The sequence below is a fragment of the Ornithodoros turicata genome, chromosome 10 (genome assembly GCF_037126465.1).
Source record: "Ornithodoros turicata isolate Travis chromosome 10, ASM3712646v1, whole genome shotgun sequence".
Classification (NCBI taxonomy): domain Eukaryota; kingdom Metazoa; phylum Arthropoda; class Arachnida; order Ixodida; family Argasidae; genus Ornithodoros; species Ornithodoros turicata.
Window position 1 is genome coordinate 17388170 of NC_088210.1, and position 22106 is coordinate 17410275.

Sequence of the window (22106 nt, forward strand, 5' to 3'; positions counted from 1 at the left end):
TTGACAGAACGGCGTCGCTGCTCGAATCGTCCGTGACTTGTCAATCGTTTGTGCATGAACTGTTCAGTGATGAAGCCTCTGTCTCGGCCTTGTAGACTCAAAAGTATTTCCGAGAGCAGACGGTAGGGCGTCCTTAACGGGCTTCCTTTATGGACATAAGGTAACGCTGATGCAGGTTACGCGTCATACTGGGGAGGAGTCTCCGCGAGCTGGCGCAACTTTAGAAACAATACCCGACTTTAGTGCGCTACAGTATCAGACTATAAGACACACGTGCTATTAATCCAGTATAACAATGTTGTAATGTTGCTTGCTTGCTTCTGAAGCGAAGTCAGCTTCGCTAACAAACTGAACTTTGTTGTCGGTCTTAGCAAAAACATAACTGCAAGCAGCCATGCATTAGAGCCGGCCGCTGGAGCCGGCGATTCTCTGTTAAGGAGTGCGCGAAATGTTGCCGAGATTCCTCAGTGATGTCCTCAGTACTGCTCGGGTAATGCATCGGTCACGCGTTACTGTCCTCAACGCTGTTCGTTCGTAGCGCACTGGAAAAGCTACCGAGGATGGCACTAAAGAATTGCCTCGAAGTTCGTGCAGATCTTTGCGCTCATGGACTTCGCGTGCCACCGCTATTTTCCTGTTACGTTTATTTTTCTACCGTTATTATTGTGTTACCTTATTTACCATCGCTATTGTGCAAGAATGCGAACAGAAACCACAAGAGATGAAAGGTATACTGCATCTCCAGTTTACCTTGTTCATATACTTTCAGCTGGAGACTGAGTCCCATAGTCTGTGTCCCTCACATCTCAATTTAGCGCTTTCGGACCTCGAAAGACCCGAAGCTAAGTTATTACTTTTCTCCTTCGCCGTACGTCGGTGAAGGATGATCACGTGACATCTCTGTTTTGAAAGCTTGCGTCCGATGCCTCGAAGCCTTTATAGACATGGTATAGGGACGTCGCTGAGGCGCCTTGCACAAAGCCTCACGACCTTATATTTGCTCACGAGAAATATATAGTCAGTCGTAATGTAAGCGTCTCACCATCCACTTGACGCAGTCCAGGGCTCCCATTTGAGCCGCAGCATGGAGAGGTGCCATGCCGTCTCTGGCCCGAGTGTTGAGGTTTCCGTTGGCGGCGGTCACTAAGTACTGCAGCACTTCCACATGGCCCTCCTGGGCGGCCAGATACACTGGTGTCACGTGGTTTTCCATGGGAGTGTTGGCCCTGAAACATTGGAGACAGTCGATTGGTCAACCGCACGTATTACAAAATGTGCACGTAGAAGACCTCGCGAACACAACCTGGCGTGGCTTGGACCAGCCTGTCGAATATACATTTTTGCTATAGCGTTCTCCACATTTTTCTGTGTTGTGATGTGATGTGATGTGATAGAAAAACAAACCAAAAAAAGGGATTTAAGTCACACAGAGTCAGACTGGCTACCGCAGACCACTTAGCCGCAGTTTGATGAAAAAAATAAAGAGAAGGAGAAAACCCAGTAGTTGGGAGGCGGGAGACAAACATCCCGAACTCGTGGGTACACTTGTCAGTTGTCACAAACCAGGAACCAGAAAGTGTCACAAAATGTCAATCAGATGCGTTTCTTCAAGGAAACGTAGGAGCGCTTTCAATGCTGCCGCTTGATGATTGAATGGCTGTGGACCAAGAAGCTTTACAAGGTCAAATGGTCGGGCGTCCAGGCGAACCAGGCTTGCTTCTAGTGTCCTGCGACGGTCGGCATACTTGGAGCATGCACCTGAGGAGGATGTGCTCCGTATCCTGGACCACATTTTTATCTTCTCAACCAAACCACTAACACTATAGTACCTGGAGCGATTTTAAATAAGCAAACGCTCTAATGGATACTGGTATAACCAGCCAAACTCTCCTGCTTCTACGATGGTTTGTTCAAAACTCGTTTTATTCGGAGTCACGAACAGAGCAAGCAGGGATTGATTCCGCGCGGCGCTTTGGAGGGTTCGCTGCTGTAAAATCTGAGTCTGCTTAGTTCAAGGGAGTTGCGATTTACATGAGTTGTGATAAAACTGTAGTTACCACTATATAGTGCACTCTGTCAGTATGCGAATGACCCGTGTTCTGAAAGTGTCTCTACACATCTAAGTATGGAGTGAGCACATCCAAGAACATGGAAATATATTCACGTGCTGTTTTCTTTTTATATACATATCCGTTACAGATTTTAAAAAAATGATGCGAGAGCAACACTGATTCTATATTTTTGCGGGTGGGATACGCATGACTAATTAGCTGAAATCTATTGATTAACTTATTAATTAGATGTCCCCTGGGTGCCAGATTAGCGCCTTATTCCAATAAGCTCCATCGCTCCGAAGCATGTATAGCCCTCTGACGCGGATTGCCTGGTCGCTGTTTCTGCGCTCGAAAAGTGCGTACTTCTGTTTTTTTTTCTGTTTTTTTTAAATTCCGTGTTAGCGCCGCGAAGCAACTGTGGCTGTGAGCGGCGTACAGACGTGGACAGATGGAGAGAGGACAGCAGAAAGGAGTGGGGGACAGGGGGATTAGTATGCGTCCTGGGCCGACTTCATGGGGAACTGTGCCGACTTTCGTCTGGAAGGTCTACCGGAAAACCCAGGAAAAACCTCAGACAGCACAGCCGGTGGTAGGATTCGAACCCGTGTCACCTCCCAGTCTTCAGCACGACTTTGGCTAGCCCACTTTATCACGAAAAAAAAAAAAAAAAAAGAGGTAGGTCAAAAGGAAAAGTCAGCCCACTCGGCCATGCCACTGGTTTTCTGTTTTTTGGCTCATTTGCATAGCGAAATTTGGAAATTTATATCTCGAGGTACGTTCGTTTCTGAGGGCGTTTAATAAGGACGATCGATTTGAGTAATAACTGGCCCCAACTCTGCCGTCTCGCGTTTCCCAGAAAGCATCTAATTAATAAGTTGATTAATGAATTTTAGCTAATTGGTCGTCCAATAGTTGCGTGCTTTTCCCATAGGTCTGGCCCGGTTTCGCACTCGCAAAAATAGCATCATTGCCGCTCTCACAGTTTATTTAATCCGTAACGGATATAAAAATAAAATAAAAAAAAACACCCCGTATATTGTCGGTGCACGTATGAAACAACGTTGACACGAATCTCTGAAGGGTTCCATCCGGCTCGCCGCCTTCTTCTTTTTTTTTTTTTTTTTCAGTAGCCGCCAATCGATCACGCCGTAAAGTGGACACGGAGTATTATAGACGGCGCGGAGCAGGTCCATCGCGCTGCATCAAATTTCTAACAAAAACACGTGCCTTGTGCTTGTGGGTCACGAGAGCAGCCAGAATCAGGCAGACGAGCGCCACGATCATGTTGGTGGTGGGTTCTCCACGTGCACATCGGACTTGTACTACGCGGGCGCATGAAAGGTGGTAATGCCTCGAGACTGGTAGGCTACCCTTGTTGCGAATCGAATTCCAACAAAACTGGTGCAGTTTGTGCATTCCTTCTGTCAGAATCGATGGCGATCGAATCGATCGAATCACGGATGGCAATACAGCTTTCCATGAATAGACCTCTACCCGAGAAACGTCATCATGACGTTGGTAGACAGACTGACACCGAAACAAATCGGAAGGGGAGGGCCGGGTTCCACGAATGGGCACTTGTTCGCTGCCTCCTATTGAAAGAAAAGTAGGACCGAATGTTGCGACCCTTTCAGGGACCGACGCAACCCCCCAAGACCGTGGCTTTCGGGCGCGACCGTGTTCGCCCTCTAGCTTCGAGCGTAGTTCAAGTCTGCCAAATTTGTGGCGCTGTCGGACACTATGACGTCATTTGTTTACAAACAGGGAGAGGTCTATTCGTCCGCACTGGCTTTCGAGCGAGCTGCCGTCAGTTACCATTAGCCACGGCTTTGCACGTATAGCGGTGGTTAAAGTGAGATACGATGAATTAAACTGACAGATCTTCAATGATGACGTCATTAAGGCACTTGAGGTGTCTTGCCATTTGTGACACCGTTGGAATGAACTTTATAGACGGCACACTTACTAGAAGTGCAACGACAGAAGTTCGTTTTATGCCCTCGTAAAAACGCAACAAAATAAATATCGTAATAAAATTTCTACTGCTACTAGACTATATACGCTTCACCGACCGTTGGAAGTGTTGATATAGAACCCCACAATTCATTAAATTTTAAGTGCCTTTTTAATTTTCGCAATTTATCCCCGCAAATAAGAGCTGGAAATGTTTCCATAAAATTTCGAATACGAAAAACGAATGCTATATATGTCCCCCAGGGACCCAACATACAGTTTAGCTCTCTTTTCTTTTCTTTCCTGTCCTGCCGCGTAAGTTCAATGGTGTAAAAGATATTGCGATTCCATGGACAGAGGTAACCGACTTTTTGCTCTCTCCCTTTCCACTTTGTTTACTCGCATAGTTTTTATATCGAGTGAAAGACCGACCTCTCAAGGTAACCCCGTTGCAAGACGCTCGCAAAAGGAATGCCACGGAAAACTGTCAAGGAGAGATTCACATTATACGACGGTAAGCTGCCACAAATCTCGCCTTGCGTCTAACCTTTAATTGAAATGCGCGTGTTGTTCTACTTCTATAGAGATATGGGGCGAAGATTCAATAGGAAAAAGCTCAGGCGGAACAAGCAGAGGTGGTATTAGAAGAATGCCTAGCATGCAGTGCAGTTTCTGATGTTGTGATTGCGATATCACGCTACAACGTTGATTTGATTGATGTCCGTGTGGAACAACTGCGGAATGCTGTGAGCACGCCCTAAAACTTCAGACGTAAACCTCGGGATCGCCACACAGAGTTGCAATAAAGAACAAAAATGAATCCTGGCGGAATAAGAGATGCCGTTACCTTGACAGTGATATAAAAGGAACGCGATTCATCTGTCGAGTCTTTCGTGATTTATGGAGCGCGGCAGGGAGCTGCCTGTCATTGGTCATGTCTAATATGTTGTTAATGCTTAATAATATCCGCGAACGCAGATTTATGCGTTTTATACACTCTAACAACAAAAAAAAAAAAAAAAAAAAAAGAAAAGAAGAGTAAACCGCGGAGCAGTAACAGCTTCCAGTTCCTCAAATTGCAATTAATCTCCACTTTAGTCCCCTGGTCGACCCTGAAGTTTAAAAAAGTGTACTCCCCAACACTGCAAAACTTCGCATACGATCCCGTTCATTTAATTCCGAGAAGCACTAGTTATTGTTAACTTGCTCCTCTCTTTCCTTATTGTTTAGCAAGAAGATGGCACGTCATAGATCGTTCGTTCTTTGCTTGTTCCGCCTGTAGCATAAAATTGAAGACGGATGCCTGCACAGTTCCCTCTGAAGTCGGCCCTGGACGCACACTAACCCTGTCCCCCACCGCTTCCTGTTGTCCTCTCTCCATTTGTCCACATCTGTACGCCGCTCATAGTTATGTACAGCTGCTTGGCGGCGCTAACACAGGATAAAAAAAAAAGGCCACCTATATGTACCATATTTCATTTATTTATTTATCTGATTTTAATTGGTTGGGCCCACAAACAACACTGTGCACTTGTTACTTCGAAGTCGTACTGATTGTGTATATTGAAGTGCTGTTAAGTTGAACTTGCTTCTCGTTGAACGATGTTCATCGTTAATTTCTTAGGCATCTTGAGGCCTTGTATGTGATTGTCCCTTCTATGTCGTTCCAGCCTCAGAACATCAGTTATCTCTTGCTTCTCGTGACCATGAGAGAACTGATGTTCTGAGGCTGGAACAACATAGGAGGGACAAACACAAGACAAGAGCTCTGGACAAGAGCCCTGGACATGTAATCCAGAAGATGTGGGTTCGATCCCTACAGCTGGCTAACCTTTTCAGTGACTTTCATCTTTCATTGTTTCTCGTGTTTCATTTTCCCATCTTATTTTCTACGAGACCAGAATAGCGTCGATTCAACCTCCGAACACAACAAGACGCCAGTTGTTCCGAGGAGGCGGCGGACCATCTCTGCACTGTTACGAGTCACGAAGCGGACCCTGTTTTACGAGACACGACTGAAGAAACAATCCTCCCGAAACGAAACAGGTTCCCCCCCGGCTTCTGCTTTATATCTTAACCCTCTTCCGTGTCTCCGACACGAGGGGTCGCCACGTTTTCTTGAGCTGGACTAATTAATTGTGGAGTAGTTCAAAATTCCTGGCATGTCCTATAAGGTGTCTTTTTCCTTTCCTTTTTTTTTGGGGGGGGGGGGGGGTCGAGTTTTCGGTTTGAGGGTAACACAAGGTTTTGGTAGATTCTACTCGTCTCTTCGTATATGTACAGGTCCCGACAAAAGTTTACGGAACACGCGAGCAGTGCATGTTCACCCTAGCGGCAAACGGAAGCGGGCTTGTTCACTCGTTCAGAGGGGTGGAGGAGTGCGCCGGCAGCGACACCAATTCAAACCACGTTTCGGGCACATTCAAGCGATACCGAAACTACCGCGGTGTGTCGCTATACCAGCGCACTCGCTCACCCCTCTGAACGAGTAAACTAGCCCGTTTCTGCTCGCCGGTATAGGGTGTCACACCGAGGGGAACATTCACTGCTCTCGCGTTCCGTAAACTTTTGTCGGGACCTGTACCACACCGCAACAGACCTACACTCTTAGAAATGAACTTCACCGCATAGCACGCTCCTAGCCAACCATAATCTCGAATGATATCGTTATCTGCCCTGATTTGTTGAAAACGGGAGGCGTACGCCTTTTTTGTGACACTGTCCCAAAAAAGGCGTACGCCTCCCGTTTTCAACAAAGCAGGGCAGATAACGATATCTTTCGAGATTATGGTTGGCTAGGAGCGTGCTATGCGGTGAAGTTCATTTTTTTAAGAGTGTACAACAAATAGGCAACAGTAAAAGAAGCAGGCCTACTTGACAAACTATAGACCTCCTCCAATAGTAATAAGAATTATTATTATTTATTTCATTTTAGCATGTGTACAGTTGTGTAGTCTTACTAAGAGGTGGTGGTGGTGGAGGTGATCGAACTGGTTGCTGTCTTAATACAGGTGGTGGTGGTGGTGCTGCTGAAAGAGCTCGCCGTTGTCGGACCTCACAGAGGTGGACGACGTTACGACTAACGCTCTGGGGGAATGTGCGTACTGGGCCGACTTCTAAGGGACCTACAGAACTTCACCACACTCTTAAAAATGAACTTCACCACATAGCACGCTCCTAGCCAACCATCATCCCGAGTGACATCGTTCTCTCCCCTGATTTGTTGAAAACTGGAGGCGTACGCCTTTTTGTGACACTTGTGTTACACTTGTGTTTGTGACACAAAAATGTTAATTGTCACAAAAAGGGCGTACGCCTCCCGTTTTCAACAAACCATGGGAGAGAACGATGTCACTCGGGATGATGGTTGGCTAGGAGCGTGCTATGTGGTGAAGTTCATTTTAAAGAGTGCACACTCTAAAAGCAGAACTTCACCGTATAGCACGCTGTGCGCCAACCACTGCGAAGAATGATTAGATTATCGCTTCTGAATCTGATTCGAAGGGAGAGGGGGGCGTACGCCTTTTTGTGGCAATTTTCATATATCCAAATTGCCACAAAAAGGTGTACGCCCACCTCTCTCTGCGAATCAGAAGCGATAATTTTAACATTCTTCGCAGTGGTTGGCGCACAGCGTGCTATGCGGTGAAGTTCTGTTTTTAGAGTTCATAACACGCTGAAGGCTAACCATCGCACACAATGATACAGTTTGATTTGATGATTTGACACAATTTAATTAATGTAGTTAATTTGTTTAAGCTTTTAGGAGGGTACTACTCCCATTTGTAATCTTCACTGCCTTGCACCAGAGCCACACGGAAACACTTGCGACCCAAACTGGAACCTGTCCAGAACAAGCTGAGCACACAAAAGAGCAACGTTAAAATGGAATCGGATATAATTTTAGTGAGTTTTACCAGACCGTTGATAACGTGGCTCGCGTCGAACCGTATCAACCGGAAACAATCAGTGGATAAGAGTGAGTTTTAATGCACCGTTCGCTATACCATTGCGTAGGTAAGGGATAGCCGCGGTGGTTCTGCGCACTGCGCGAACCTCTCTTTATGGTTTGCGCGTGCGCAGAACCACCAACGCTATCCCTTACGTCCGCAAAGGCGATAACTCTCTAAGATTCTGAGTCACGCACGACTGCGATTGGTTCCGATAGGCACGATATCCTTGGTATCCTAAAACTCACTTTTATCTTCAAACTGTGCATAACTCAATCGAAAGGAAAGCCGAACGGAAGCGATAAAATTGTCAGCTCGGCTCGCCGGAACACGAATGATCAAAACAAAAAAACAATTTACGGCAGTATATATCGTCGTCCGGGGACTTCTCTCGAGATGTCACTTTCGATCTCGATCTTACGACCCTGTAGCGTGCGCATACTACAAAGGGGAATGGCCGGATATCCTGCTGCCGTAAACGGCTGGCTGGCAAAGACAATGCTATCGTACATATTACGTGTGACTTGTTGCATGCTTGACAGCTCGTTTGGGCGAGACGTAATGAAAAGGAAGCGTCCCCCCGCTGGCAGACGAGGTTTCTCAAGGGTAAGGACACGTGATAGATACGTGTAGAATGAGTCATGGCCGGATAGTATACAATACTACAGGGGACTTTGCACTCTGTGGGCACTTAATTCGACGTCTGATAGGGACCTACGAGTACGATGTCGCCGCATTCGTGCTGTTGGAAGAGATTATCGCCACGTAACACCGTGTTGGATCCAAACGCCGTACCGAACGTGTTCTCTCTTCTGGTTTGTGTCTCTAAAGCATACCTGGGTAGTAATATCATTACTGTAAATGAATTACTTTTTCTGCTAATTTGTAATGTAATTTTAGTACATTTGGGCAGTAATTTGAATGACGTAACTCATTACTTTTTACAAAAGAATCGAGTCTGTGTTCATGTGTTGGCACTTGGCAGAAAGAGAGTTGGCAACTGGCGAGTTAATAGAATTCCAACGCCCTGAAAGCGGGGCAGTTGGTATATTGATTCATGTGGTAGAAAGCAGCATAAACATGTGCAAGCATGCGTTCTGTGTCTGCCTTTGTTTCGTTTTCCAAATGTATACAGTCAAACTCCTTTATAGCGAACACCTTTTTAACGAAAACACCACTACAGCAAATTTTTTTTCGGTCCCGCTGGAGCCCTATAGGTCCAATAATGGACATCCTTTTTAACGAAAATACCTTTACTGCAAATTTTTTTTGCTGTCCCCTGGGTTTCGTTGTAAAGGAGTTTGACTGTATATGGTAATTGCCACAAAAGGGGCGTACGCTCCGCTTTCTCATCAAATCAGAAGCAATAACCACATAATTCGGCGCAGCGGTTGGCACACAGCGTGCTGTGTGGCGAAGTTTTGTTCTTACTTGAGAAAGGCACAACTGCTGAGTTATCGGGGAGGGGGGAGGGGGGCGCATATATTTGTCAGAACAAAGAAATAAAGAAGGAAAGGTCAGCCAAACAGTATGTCGGCTTGCTATTCCGCACCCAAAAAAAAGAGAGAAAAGTATGAGGAAATAAAGGATGAACTAACAAAAGGTGAAAGAAGGTTGAGGTAGATCAAAGACAAGTAAGATATTTAAAAAAAAAAAGATGAGGGTAATGTGTATGAGCGTGAGAGGCGAGAGTGGGGCCCTGACGAATTAGGTGACAAGAGTTGAGTTCACAAGTTGTACATGAGACCTGTGTCTCTGAGTCGTGCTGGACCGAGCAGAGTGGCCAGAGAAATGTCTGTGCGCCGCAGCTCAAGTAGGCGTCGTCTGAGCGTGGTTCGTGGTTGAGTTATCGGGCTCAATACAGAAGCGGCTGGCTTTCATTGCATTGGCTATAACTGAGGCTAATGAAACGTACAAGAACACCTATATGCCTGTACAACGCCTAGTTTCATCAACTGTCATTCTTTAGTCTGATGCTTTTTCAACGCCATTCGTATATAGAAACAGCAAAGTGTCACTTTCGGAACTGTGAAAGTGAGGGCTGGCCCACATTATGAGGTCCAGCCGTCTGAGCGGTAAGCATCCGGTATGCGTCCGGTGGAAAGACGACTTCTCCAAAGGCGGTTCCGGCCGCCTACTAATGGTTCTTGAAAGAATCTCACTCGATGCGTTCGAAAGTCAATGCACCGAAGGCCGAAAATAGCTTCCAGTCGTCACGGCTATTGTGTCTCTGAGTTACGGGGACCACCACTGCAAGGCCATGACGCGTACCATGAAAAATGCTTACAGGATGGAGAAGGTAATGGCAGGGGGTACGACGTTCAGGAGGTATACAGAAGTAACTCAAACCTCTCATTATACGGGCAGTCGCTTCTGTTCGAAACTATACGCATCTTCCTGAGTTTTACTTGAAACTGTCAAACTGCCTGCATGTAATGGAAAAGCGCACGCCATCGAAACGACAGTCCTGGTGATAATTATGTTAGTAAAAATAAGATGTGAGCCTATAACTCAAGGATTTTGGCCGAGCATGAAGTCTCAGTCCCAATCATAGGCATCGTAAGGGGAGAGGCTAGACGAAAAGTTGAGAGAGATAGAGAGAGCAATTGTGGAAAGCAAAGGGTTTGTAAGAAGGCGATGCCCTGCCTCAATGTCCACGTCCTGGAGCTGCCTTGATAGATTCAGCAATACATGATAGATACATGTACACACTTTGGTTTCTAGGTGTTATGGGAGTCCTATGATTCCAGCGGACTTGAGGAATGATGCTAATGAATGTAGCCCAGTTTGTCGGTTGTCGGACACTGAGTAATTCAATCTGTCGTAGGGTCTGCCGTCTCTCCAAGGCTTCTCGATGTCCCTATCGAACCGCAACACGACACGTCTGAGTTGTCTGTTAAGTTGAGTGCAAACTTGGGGTGTCATTCTGGCAACGCTAGGACAAAACTGAGATAGAGCCGGTTTCGACGTGGGGTGGAATCCTTTGGCGGAATGGCAGTTTCTGCATGTATACAGCCTCAGTCAGGATCCTCCTTGTACAGTGCGGGACGACAGTTCCCGTGACACGGAGTGGCGCCCTTTGAAGTCCCTGGATTGCTACCGTCCAATGAGAATCATCATTAAAGCCCCTAGGGGACTTTCACTGGACCACCCTCTGAACGAGATGACGACTGTCCCGTGTTCCAGAAGGTTATGTCCAGGACCGTACTATAGGAAACCCTTTCCCATAGGGAGCGTAAAGAGGATTTGGGCTTCAACGCAGTTGACACGGGGGGGGGGGGGATGGCAGGATCGGATTGCCGTTATTGGTCAGGGCGTCGTCACGACTATAACAAAAAAAAAAGAAGGAAAAAAAAACACGGATGCAGGATGAAGGGTGGAGATGCGTAGAGGGTGCGTGAGTTCGTTGGGGAGAGCAAAGTGTTAGAGTGTTTTGACACGGGATTTCGCTTCTGGCAGACACATAGCTAATGCTAGGGTGCATTTCGTCGTCATCATTAGAGACAGCATCCGCTATGGTGAGCTTCTAGTTCACCATACATCTGCATCCTCTTCGGGTGGTCGTGGTTGTGGTGGTCAGGTTCGAAACGCGGCACCGTCTGTCCTGCTTGGTTGTTTTTCTTATGTGTTCCTCAGACTAATGCGAATGCCGAACTGGTGGCCAAGATCCATAGTGGAAACCCGTGACAATATAGGAACCTTGTCAGCACGAGTTTTTCTTTTCATCCCGAAATAGTATCGGGTCCTCGTTAGGGATGAAAAGATAGGACTATGTCTAAACCATACTCCTAAGCAAAACTTTTGCTTTGGCGCTATACCGCTGTAGAGGAAGAAAAAAGGTTTCCCCCCTGCTTTTCTCATTCTGGAAAGTAAAAAAAAGGAATACACGATGCACCAACTTATTGCGCACGCACGAGGTACCCCTATTAAGTATATGGTTCACTAACCATTTTCATACGTTCAGAGCGCGTTGGAAGATTACTCACACTGCACCCTCAATTCGTTCCAAATAAGAAGCGTAAAAAGTAAAAATCATGTCACTGAATTGCGTGGAAGGCACGCGTAACCTTCATATATATGTATTACGCGCGTTGAACGGAATGCACTCAACGGATCTGCAAAGACAATTAGCTTTCTCCCTGCGTGGCTTCGAAAGCACATCTCAAGCTGCGCCGATGGAGTTTTGAAAAAAAAAAAGAAAGAAACATCAAGAAAAGAACATCCGCAACCTGGTTGCCAAGTGGAGCGTGGCAGCACGATTTACTAGTCGTTCTGTTATTATGAACAATAGTCGAACGTTGTTTTCAAGATGGTACTGTATTTTATTTTGATCTCCCAAGGATCTGGAGAAACTTCTTTGTTAAGATTGATGAGCGTGAAGAAAGTCGGCCCGTATTTTGCCGTCTCTGAACCATTTTCTTGCGTGTCTGTGCGTACGTGCATCAAATTTTCACGCCCAGGTTGAGCCGAATTTACTTACTTACACTCAAGGTACATAGTTGTCGAAGTGCGTTATAGTTTAGGTAAAAGGTACCGTAAAAATCATAAAATAAAACCGTCGTTTTGTTTGTGGTACTTATGCGTCGGGGTATCACCTTACACGCTCTTCTATATTTCAACGAAACACCGAATTGAAGTTTATTTTTTCCGACTCAGCTCTCTCGAATAATGTCCCTGTGTGTCAATATGCCGTTGTTGTCCGTACCATAGCGAACATATATGAAATAAATACACCCTAGACACCACGCACAAATGCATAAATAGAACCGTGGATGATTATATGCTCGTGAGACACGAAAAGTGTGTTACAAACAGTTTTATAACTGCCCCCAAGCGGTCGCTTGTGACAAACTCACCATCTTGTCCTGGTCACACGTCAGAGGAAACGCCATTTTGAGGTCACGTGACTCTGCTTATGGTACGTTTAGGTGCTAGCTCTGACATGTTCCCATCAGCATAAAACCAAGAGATCGGCATACTCTTCCTGTGTAGGCTATACGGTGCTTCTTCCGCTACAATGTGCACTGCATCGCGTCTGGGTAAGTCATAGCGCCATTATCATCGTTGTCGTCTTCGTCTCCGTCATCATCATCATGTATTCGTTGTTTTGTATGTATTCGTGTGTGACGTGGGCTCCAACCCGCGTTTTTCAATTTGCAAGCTGCAGGAAGAAACGAAACAACCAGGATACTGAGTCCAAACGAAACAAGACACAGAGACAGGGGACAGAACAAAAAGGGTCATGTTTCCTGTCTCTCGTTCGTTTGCTCTCGATATTCAGGTAGACTTGCTCCAGGGAACCCATCTCATACGCCCTTGTGAAGAAACAAGAGCTGACACCAAACCAACGTCTCCCGTAGCTGTGTCGTTGTTGCTTCGAGTTCCGTCATAGTGCATCGGCAGCACCGCGCATGATCTTGCCTTATCGTCCGTCCGTCCGTCCTAAATGGTTAACGTATTTATCTAACCTCTTACAAAACTGCCACTATAGCAAATGAACACACGACCCTACACACTCTGCAAACAATGCCGTCTATATACCCCATTGTTACGGAGGGCCATTCCCGCGTGCAGTGTCTCCCGGCAGACTTCTATTACCGGACATTGTGGCGGAAGCGCTGTGGTGGAAATGTTTTAGGCGGTAACCCTCCTCTTAGAAGATTTGTCTTACTTGCATTGCTTTGTAGCTCAAGCGCTTCGGCACAGGGAAAGGCTCGGATAACGCGGTACTCCGCAGAAAAAGAAATTGAACGAGTCCAGCTTTACACATTTCGCAACGCATATATAATATTCTGCAGGTGACAGTTCCGACACGGCCTAAGAAAAGCGGACCTCCTCTTCTATTCCAATCGACGATGGCCGGGTTGACATGTTTCAGCAGTCTCAAGTGTATATACGCAAAATTTAAGCCTCACCAACGCGCAAGGAATGATCTGAAGGTATTATACGGTCGGAAAGATTCAGTCTTTCAAGCATGTTCCCTGAATTGAAAGAAAACAGAATGCATCCTGTACTTTCTTGGGCTGCCATGCATGACGCGTAGGATGTACATGACGCTCCACGGAGCGCTGAACGAAACTTTTTTTTTTTTAATTAAAAATTTGGCGGCATGGTGCATAAACAAACAAAGAAAAAGTGATATTATATGTAACATGGTGACTCGTAGGAACAAGTGAGAAGAGACTCGAAATTATGTACTTTATGTGACGTCTCGTTACGGCACGAGCTTCTGCACGTTCCAGCGCCACATTTCGGCCACGATGCAAATTAATATTGGTGCATCTGTCGCTCTTTTCAATGAATGCGTATACGCGTAGTATATTCTTACATTTCAGTACGTATAACCTAGAACCCTGCATAAGTTGAACACTCATGTATATGTCTGATAGAATTTCCGCACATGTGTTTATTGTGCCGGCCTTTCTATGCGCTGCTCTTTGCCGCACCGTATTTATACAGTATCTGCAAATCACGATATCGCCCAATAATTTAAATTCTATGTGGTCGCTTAGCCATGACACATTTTAGTCTCTGGTGTAGGGACCAGCCGACAAGGTCAATACAGCGCTGCAACTTCTATATCTATAAACATGCGTGATGACGATAAAATCTCAAGTGATAAGTTCGTGCGGTTGACTTTGATCATGTGGTGCAGATTATAATTCTTCTCGCGTGTACGGTTTATGGAAATGCCCTTCTATCACATCTTCCCTATTTTTCTCCAAAGTATGTGAATTTGCTCTATACCACTCTTATGCAGTTCGCACTTAGCTACACACAAAGAAACAAAATTATTAGGTGAGATTATTAAGCAGATACTGCATTTACCCGTCGAATTGAAGTCAACATCCGTTTCTCGTTAGCGCTTATACCACGTACCATCCAGATCTGGAATTGTTCGTGAATAAAAACGTTTTCGAGGGATACGTCAGAAATCGATCTATTAAGTTCGCATTACGCAGATTACATCATATTACTCCGGTGTTTTTTGTTTTTGTTTTTTTTTCTTGTGTGCTTCGGTAAGCGAAGCTTAATGTGGGCGTGGCGGAATTTGATGCTTGAAGAATGAAGGTCTGCCTGCGGGGAAGGCGGCAATGTGGCCGAAACAAGAAAATAAAAATAAAAATACATACACACAGCGCGCGGCCGGAAAAGTCTCGTGGAGGACGGTGCAATATTGACACGTGGTTGGCAATGATCTTGGTCGCTTCCATTCAGGTATATTCATCGCTTTACTTTCTTATGCGGGAACTGGAGCTTCCTCCCCGCCGTTAAAGTGCCACTACAGACTGCAAAAGTGATATTTGTGTTATTTTTATCGATTTATTTTGATTACGTAGCATAAATGAACCTCGCCGAAAGACAGGCTAAAGACGCTAAATATAAATACCGTCAGTGAAGATTAGGCGCTTCCACGCATTTTTTAAAGCAGCCGCAAAATTGAATAGTTTCGGATTCCCCAAGAGTAAGTGACGTAATCAAGAGCTCCGTCGTCTGTCTCATGGAACAGCGCACGCACCTTCCCGGTCTCCGCTCTCCGCCTCACGCTGGAAGATTGCCAGCAGCTGTGGTGAGAAGACTGAAATCGACCTTGGAGAAGTAAATGTTGCCAGACGGGTCACATGTTACGTGCCCTATGACGTCATACTTCTCCAAACTAAAAAGAAAATGTATACTTCGGCGTCACACAGTGAAACAACATTTTGGTACAACGCAATATGAAACACATGAATTGCAGTGGCTAGGACTGGTGGGCGAACATCGTGCGATCATCGATGCGGTTTCCTACTCCCTTTTGCCCACCCGCGACGTGTGCTCTATGCGCACCCGCAGATGCGCCCTCTTGTTTACAAATAGAAGTGGTTCTATAGAAAAAGAAGTAAAAGTAGTCTCCTCCTCACCCAAGCTCTGGACATGACTGCGTAAGAAGCACGACACAGTCGAGGCATCCTTTGGCAGCTGCGTAATGAAGCGCCAGGGCACCCGTGCGAGACTGCAAGGACGCCACAGTGGGCGCCATCCCTGGACGAGCGAATCGTCCGCCGCTGCAAAGCTGCCGCTGCTGGTGGTAGTGGTGCAACAGCAGCCAACGCACCACTCGAGAACGGCCGTACCTGCAACGGGAAAACCAGAGAATAATTATTTGAAGGCTTGCTCTATCAACGGTTCAGCGTACAGTGCTGTTGGAGAGTTTCAATAGACACTTCATAACGTGGTGGTGCTGGTGAAAGGGTTCGCCGTTGTCGGCCTCACAGTGGTGGGCAACGTCACGACTGACGCCCTGGGGGAATGTGCGTCCTGGGCCGACTTCTAAGGGAACTGTGCCGACATATGTCTGACAGCGTCCGAGGAAAACCCAGCAAAAAAAACAGACAGCACAGCACCGGGATGCGAACCCGGGTACCTCCCAGTCTCGACGTGACATGACCAGCACCCTAACAACTTCATAACGTGACCTTCGAGCTACTGTACCTACCGCGCCCAATCAACCAATAAGATTCTGAGTCACGCCTGCTGTCCGGTATAGGTACGATGACGTCACAGTGACGTTAGCAGTGGCCTACTACCACTCTCTATCGACTCCCCGTACCTGCACATCGTAAAAACCGGAATGCAGGTATACAGTCTACTTTTGCTTTAAAATGCACCAGAAAAGGTTGACCCTCATCCGTGCCGGTCATTTGCAGGAAATCTACCAGTCTCACAACAATGGGTGATCGGCGCCGCCATCTTGACTTTCTTCCATGAGCCTGGAGCCTTCAGCTTGTCGAGCGCGTGCTCGTCGCTTGTGATATATTGCTTTGCTGTTCTTTTTTCCGATTCATCCGTTCTTTCGTCATTCTCAATCGAATTTGTTGTCGATGGTATAGTTCGCCTTTTGTGCTCCCGGTGACACTATGCCCTAGCATGCTAACTCTTCAACAGAAGAGTTGGGCATTGGGGTTGCATTTGTTCCGATTTTCCACTTTCTTTTCTATTCATGTGTTCTGTTTTTTTTTTTAATCACTCAATCTTCAACAGGAAAATTCAGAAGAGCCTGGGCGACAGTGACTTTTTAGGAACGGCTTCGAAGAACCCGCTCCGTGTCGTCTTTTCCTCGTACATACAATACAGAGAGTTCGTCCTAAGCTCATGACAGGCCCCCTAGCATCCTCTAACATCACGTCGCAAAACCAGGAACGTATTTTGCAAATTAGACGCAAGCTCATACCACTGCAGCAAAACACAATCACTGTGTCCGAAAGACGGAAAACCAGGAAATCCCAGACAGGAGCCGTAATGGGCAGATACACCCATGTGAGGTCCTGAATTCATTGAGATGGACCGCGAAGTACACGAGAGAATGAAAGTGGAACGTTGCATAGAACCAGGAAGGACGGCAGCGAGTGACAGTCGAACGGAGTATACCAGAGAGCGGAACCGAAGGATTGCTCGTGGGCAGACAATGGGATCGCAGGCTACACCCTGGAGGGAGAAGGAACGGCTGTAGAGGCTCCTCAGCTATTTGGAGCGGCGATGCACGTGGGAGTTGATCAGCGTTCTCGGAAGGGTTACTATACAGCCAAGGAGTAACAATGATGTTGCTGAGGGCAGGATCTCGATATTCCCGGTCGCGAAATCCCCGATCGCGAAATTCCTGTTCTCGAAACAAAGAAAATCGAGGAAAATGCTCCATTGCTTCGTAAGACGATATGTTGTGTTTGAAAACGCGACGTCACTACTTAGCCACTCAAATTCACGGGTTTTAGCGAACGAACGCCTACATTTTAGCGGCCGTTAGGCTTAGCAGGGCGGGCACGACGGAACAGCACGTTGGTTAGTTTATTATTAGGTTAGTCCAAGTTTTGTGTTTGCATTTACATGTCCATGCAGGTTATAGTCTAAGTTCGCTTTTTGCAGTTTCCCGCGCGCGACTGCGCATTTTATAGTCAGATAACATTTATTTACAGTATAGTTTATTTTGCAACGGGGATTTCGATCACTTTATTTCGAGGTACACCCGTTGCTGAGAACATGTCGCGGTAAAGTATGTATAAATCAGCCCTGAGCCTTGCAAATTTTAGTAGCTTACTACATTGGTGTTGTCTTAAAGAGGTCGTAGTGCTTTGTCCCAGGTTATTTCATCTAAGTGTGAAATGCAATTATATGAACACAGGAGTTGCAGGCATACGAGCTGCTGTGACGGTCAACAAGACGAGAGTCAAGAAGGCTGAACGAGTTGTTGAGACATAATTGAACATCAAGGGGAGTGCACACGGAAGACACGAAAGACGTGGACACGACAAGCGCCTTTTGTGTGTGTGTGTGTGTGTGTGTGCGCGCGCTTATCGTGCCCACGTATTTCGTGCCTTCCGAGTGATGTTCAATTATGAAGTAACAGGCTTGTACGTAGGCACGAACAAGATACTGTAAAAATGTATTTCAGGTACGATGCTAACTGCTGAAGCGAAGATGTACTTCATACACAGTGCATATATACTTGGAGAATAACGTAATCGCGGTAGAGTACTAAATAGTTCAAAAGGTATTTCAGATATACGTTTACGATACTTGGGTATTGGTCACGACAGTTACTAGTGTTAGTTTAAAATTGATAAAACTCTCAGTGCTGGGACAAAGGCAAGGACGTATACACAAAGAAGACGACGACACAGCACTTCTTTGTGTCCTTGTCTTTGTCCCCGCACACAGAGGGTTTCATCCATTTTATTTATGAGTCATGAACTCGCCCAGGTTTTAGCCCTTTATCAATAAATGTTAGTTATTGTTTTTTTTTTGTTTCTTTCTTTTCTTATTCTTTTTTCATTTAAGCAGTAGTAGGATTTGTATTTCACAACCTTCGTCAGTCAACCTTCCTCCCTTTCCTTGAAAAATAATCTAGTTGATGATCAATAAGTTGTTGTCCTTCACAACTGAGGCGTTTAAAAGAAGGAGAAGACAATGGAGGCAAGGGTACCTTGTTGTGAATCTGAACATGGCATGAAGACAAACCGATAAACGAAAAGTAATCAGAGTATCGAGGAAAAAAAAATGCTGAAAAAGTATTTTAAACAGAGAACAAACACCTTTCGGAAAATGTACTGAGTAAGGTACTAAAATACTAATAAAAGTACTTAATACACAGTATTTTGAGTACGGTGCTGAAGATACGTACAAGTCTGCGGGAGCCAATGATAGGCTGCTTTAATCGCCACGGTACTATACACGTCCCAGAAATTTTCCTACCTACATTGCCCACTTTCTGAATTTTCCGAAATACTCAGCATAATGACAGAGAGAGAGAGAGAAAAAAAAAGCCAATCGGCGCTAATCTGCGAATCACGACGAAGAAAAAAAAAGTCCGGGAAACGCAACGGCGCGTTGTAAGCTCCATGCATGATGAGTGCAAATTAGTGCGTAAGGTCGCGCAATTTGTAACCAGTAATGTACGCGGGCAATACTGTGTTACGGGATCTTTCTTGTTTCTTCTTTTTTCTTTTTTTTCTTCTGGGAACTGTCTGTACTGCGGTGTGCCTACCTTTCGGAAGTGGTTTTGTGATTTACAACCGGAAGTGGCTTACTGGGTGGTGGTGGTGGTGGTGCTGAGCAGCATGGGCACAGGTACCCTCATCTCTCGCTCGCGATTAAAGCGATCTGCCACTCGAAAGCGTGCGGGATCGCGCGTTGTTAGAGATAATAATAATAATAATAATAATAATAATAATAATAATAATAATAATAATAATAATAATAATAATAATAATAAATAATAATAATAATAATAATAATAATAATAATAATAATAATAATAATAATAAATTAATATTGAGCTGGTCACTAAATAAATGGTGCACCCGTTCACGAAGTACTTGACCCGGGGATTTACGCGGAATTCACGCGGAATGAAATATTCCGTTACCCTGACGCCACTCTAAAAGGAACGAGGTGCATCCGTTGCGTCGTTCGTTGCTTTATTGCCTCTTTTCTCCTTCTCAAGAAGGGCGGCATGGCGGAGCGGCCCATCGTTGGTTTCCTCTAGAGATGGGACGAATCCAGAATTTAACTAAAGTCGAATCCGAATCCAAGGAAGGTTCTGCGAATCCACGAATCTTACGGATCTCGAATGCTTTCTTAAAAAAGAGTTGAAAAAGCCAGGGAAAAAAGCACTTCTACTGAAAAGCATTTTCAAGCAGGATTTGATATATTTGTTTAATGGAAAACAAATTAAATAATAGTTCACTTTCAGGAGAAAACATACCCATATACTTCTTTCTAAATGTAATTTATTTAACGTGTTGTTCATCGACTACCGCAAGTACACAAACTCTCGGGTCTGTGATTCTTTCCATACACTCTTAAAAATAAACTTCACCTCATAGCACGCTCCTAGCCAACCATTATCTCGAATGATGTCGTTATCTGCCCTGATTTGTTGAAAACAGGGGGCGTACGCCATTTCTGTGACACTTACGCTGTTCATAATTGTCACAGAAAAGGCGTACGCCCCGTGTTTTCAACAAATGAGGGCAGATAACGATATCATTCGAGATAATGGTTAGCTAGGAGCGCGCTATGCGGTGAAGTTCATTTTTAAGAGTGTAAAACTAAGAAAAAAATCGAAAGCAAAATCATGTTAGCTTTAAACTTCTAATGTAAGAGTTCCTGCCTGAACTCTTTCAGTCCACAGAGCGATGTAAGCAAACAAACAAGAAAACACAGCTGAAAGTTTTAAATTAATGCAGATTTTTGTTCGAACACACCAGCATTTTCACCCGCTCAGGGTCTAGCCTCCTGCGTTATTTGTCAGCTACGACACCCGACGTGCTGAAGAGTCTTTCTGACATTACTGCCGATGGGGGTGTGATCTGGAACTTTTTCGACGGTTTCCTCAAATCGGGATATTTTTCGTGCCAATCAATTTGAAAGCCAATCAGGCTTTCGACGGACTCCGGAGGCGCCAATTTTAAAAAGAAACAAACAAGCGTGGTTGGTGGATTCGAAAGATTCGATTCGCCATTTTTGGGCACTGGGATTCGGATTCCCGATCCGAATCCCGATCCAAATCCCGATCCAAATCCCGATCCGAATCCCGATCGGATTCGGATCCCTGCCTATAGGATTCGAGCATTCGGTTGACACACCCCTAGTTCCTCAAACGATTTGCCCGATCATATCGCGGGAGATCGGCGCGCGTTATCGGCCGAAAATGACGATAATGATGATGATGATGATAACAACGGCACTATCAGCCGCCAACAAGTATCGCCCCGCCCAAAGCGAAAGGCTCCTACGCATCATAACTCAGTATACAGGGTGTTCGCTCTAACGTATCCAGAAATTATATTTAAAGCGAGCGATAAAAGAGAAACGAGCGCTACTTTTCAGCTACTTGACTAAGAAACAGGTGCTACTAGTGAAGCAGTACCTGTTTCTTACTCAAGTAGCAGAAAAGTAACACTTGCTTTACTTTTATCGCTCGCTTTAAATAGAATTTCTGGACACGTTAGAGCAAACACCCTGTATAGTATACTAAACGGAATTTGTGGAGATATGTCGGCATAGTTTCAGATATATTTTCAGCTATTCGAGAAACGAAGATTGATGATAAAGATATGGTTTCCGAGCAGGACAACATTAGCATGTCCCTGATTAGAAAGGATGAAGAGCACTTCCGCGTGTCTACATCACGTTCAGCCAGGGTCCATAGAGCGTGTCCGAAATAAGGTTCAATTAATGGAACGTCACACAGGAAACTCATCCATCACGCCTCTAGCATCTCATGCAGTCTGCTGCTTTCCGAATAAAGACAAGGAAAGGCGGATAGCCCCATTGAGGACCTATGTATGGCCCCTTTTTTATTCTGTTTCTCAAGCACATTTATTTATTCATTCATACACCAGACCGAAGTACGGTGGTCCAATATACGGAAACAAGAATTTACGACATAGAATCAAACAAGCAGCACGTACAACAAAAATAGCAGGCAGAAAAGAGTATTATCAATGGGAAACATTCGTAATTGACAAAGTGATCGGGATCGTTCTACAAGATCCTATCTAGGGCCAATAACAATAATCAGAAGAGTTATTTAGAAGCCGAGCACGAGACTAATTGCGAAAATTATTTCCCATAAAGCTTATAAAGTCGACCAGTGAAGCGATACGGAAGA

At 45.3% G+C, this 22106-nt stretch overlaps 2 protein-coding genes across 3 annotated transcripts in view; one reads left to right on the top strand and one right to left on the bottom strand.

Moving 5' to 3' along the window:
* The window catches only part of LOC135370736 (espin-like), an 85127-nt gene that overhangs the window by 29380 nt on the left and 33641 nt on the right, over positions 1-22106 (bottom strand). The window contains exons 2-3 of the mRNA XM_064604551.1: positions 15859-16071; positions 1043-1226 (exon numbers count right to left, since the gene is read on the bottom strand). Of these exons, the coding sequence (XP_064460621.1) occupies positions 1043-1226; positions 15859-15977 (303 nt within the window). The 5' untranslated portion in view covers positions 15978-16071. The remainder of the gene's footprint in view (positions 1-1042; positions 1227-15858; positions 16072-22106) is intronic.
* Positions 1-22106, top strand: part of LOC135370737 (NAD kinase-like) — a 110210-nt gene that overhangs the window by 1309 nt on the left and 86795 nt on the right. The gene's annotated exons all lie outside the window — the stretch shown is intronic.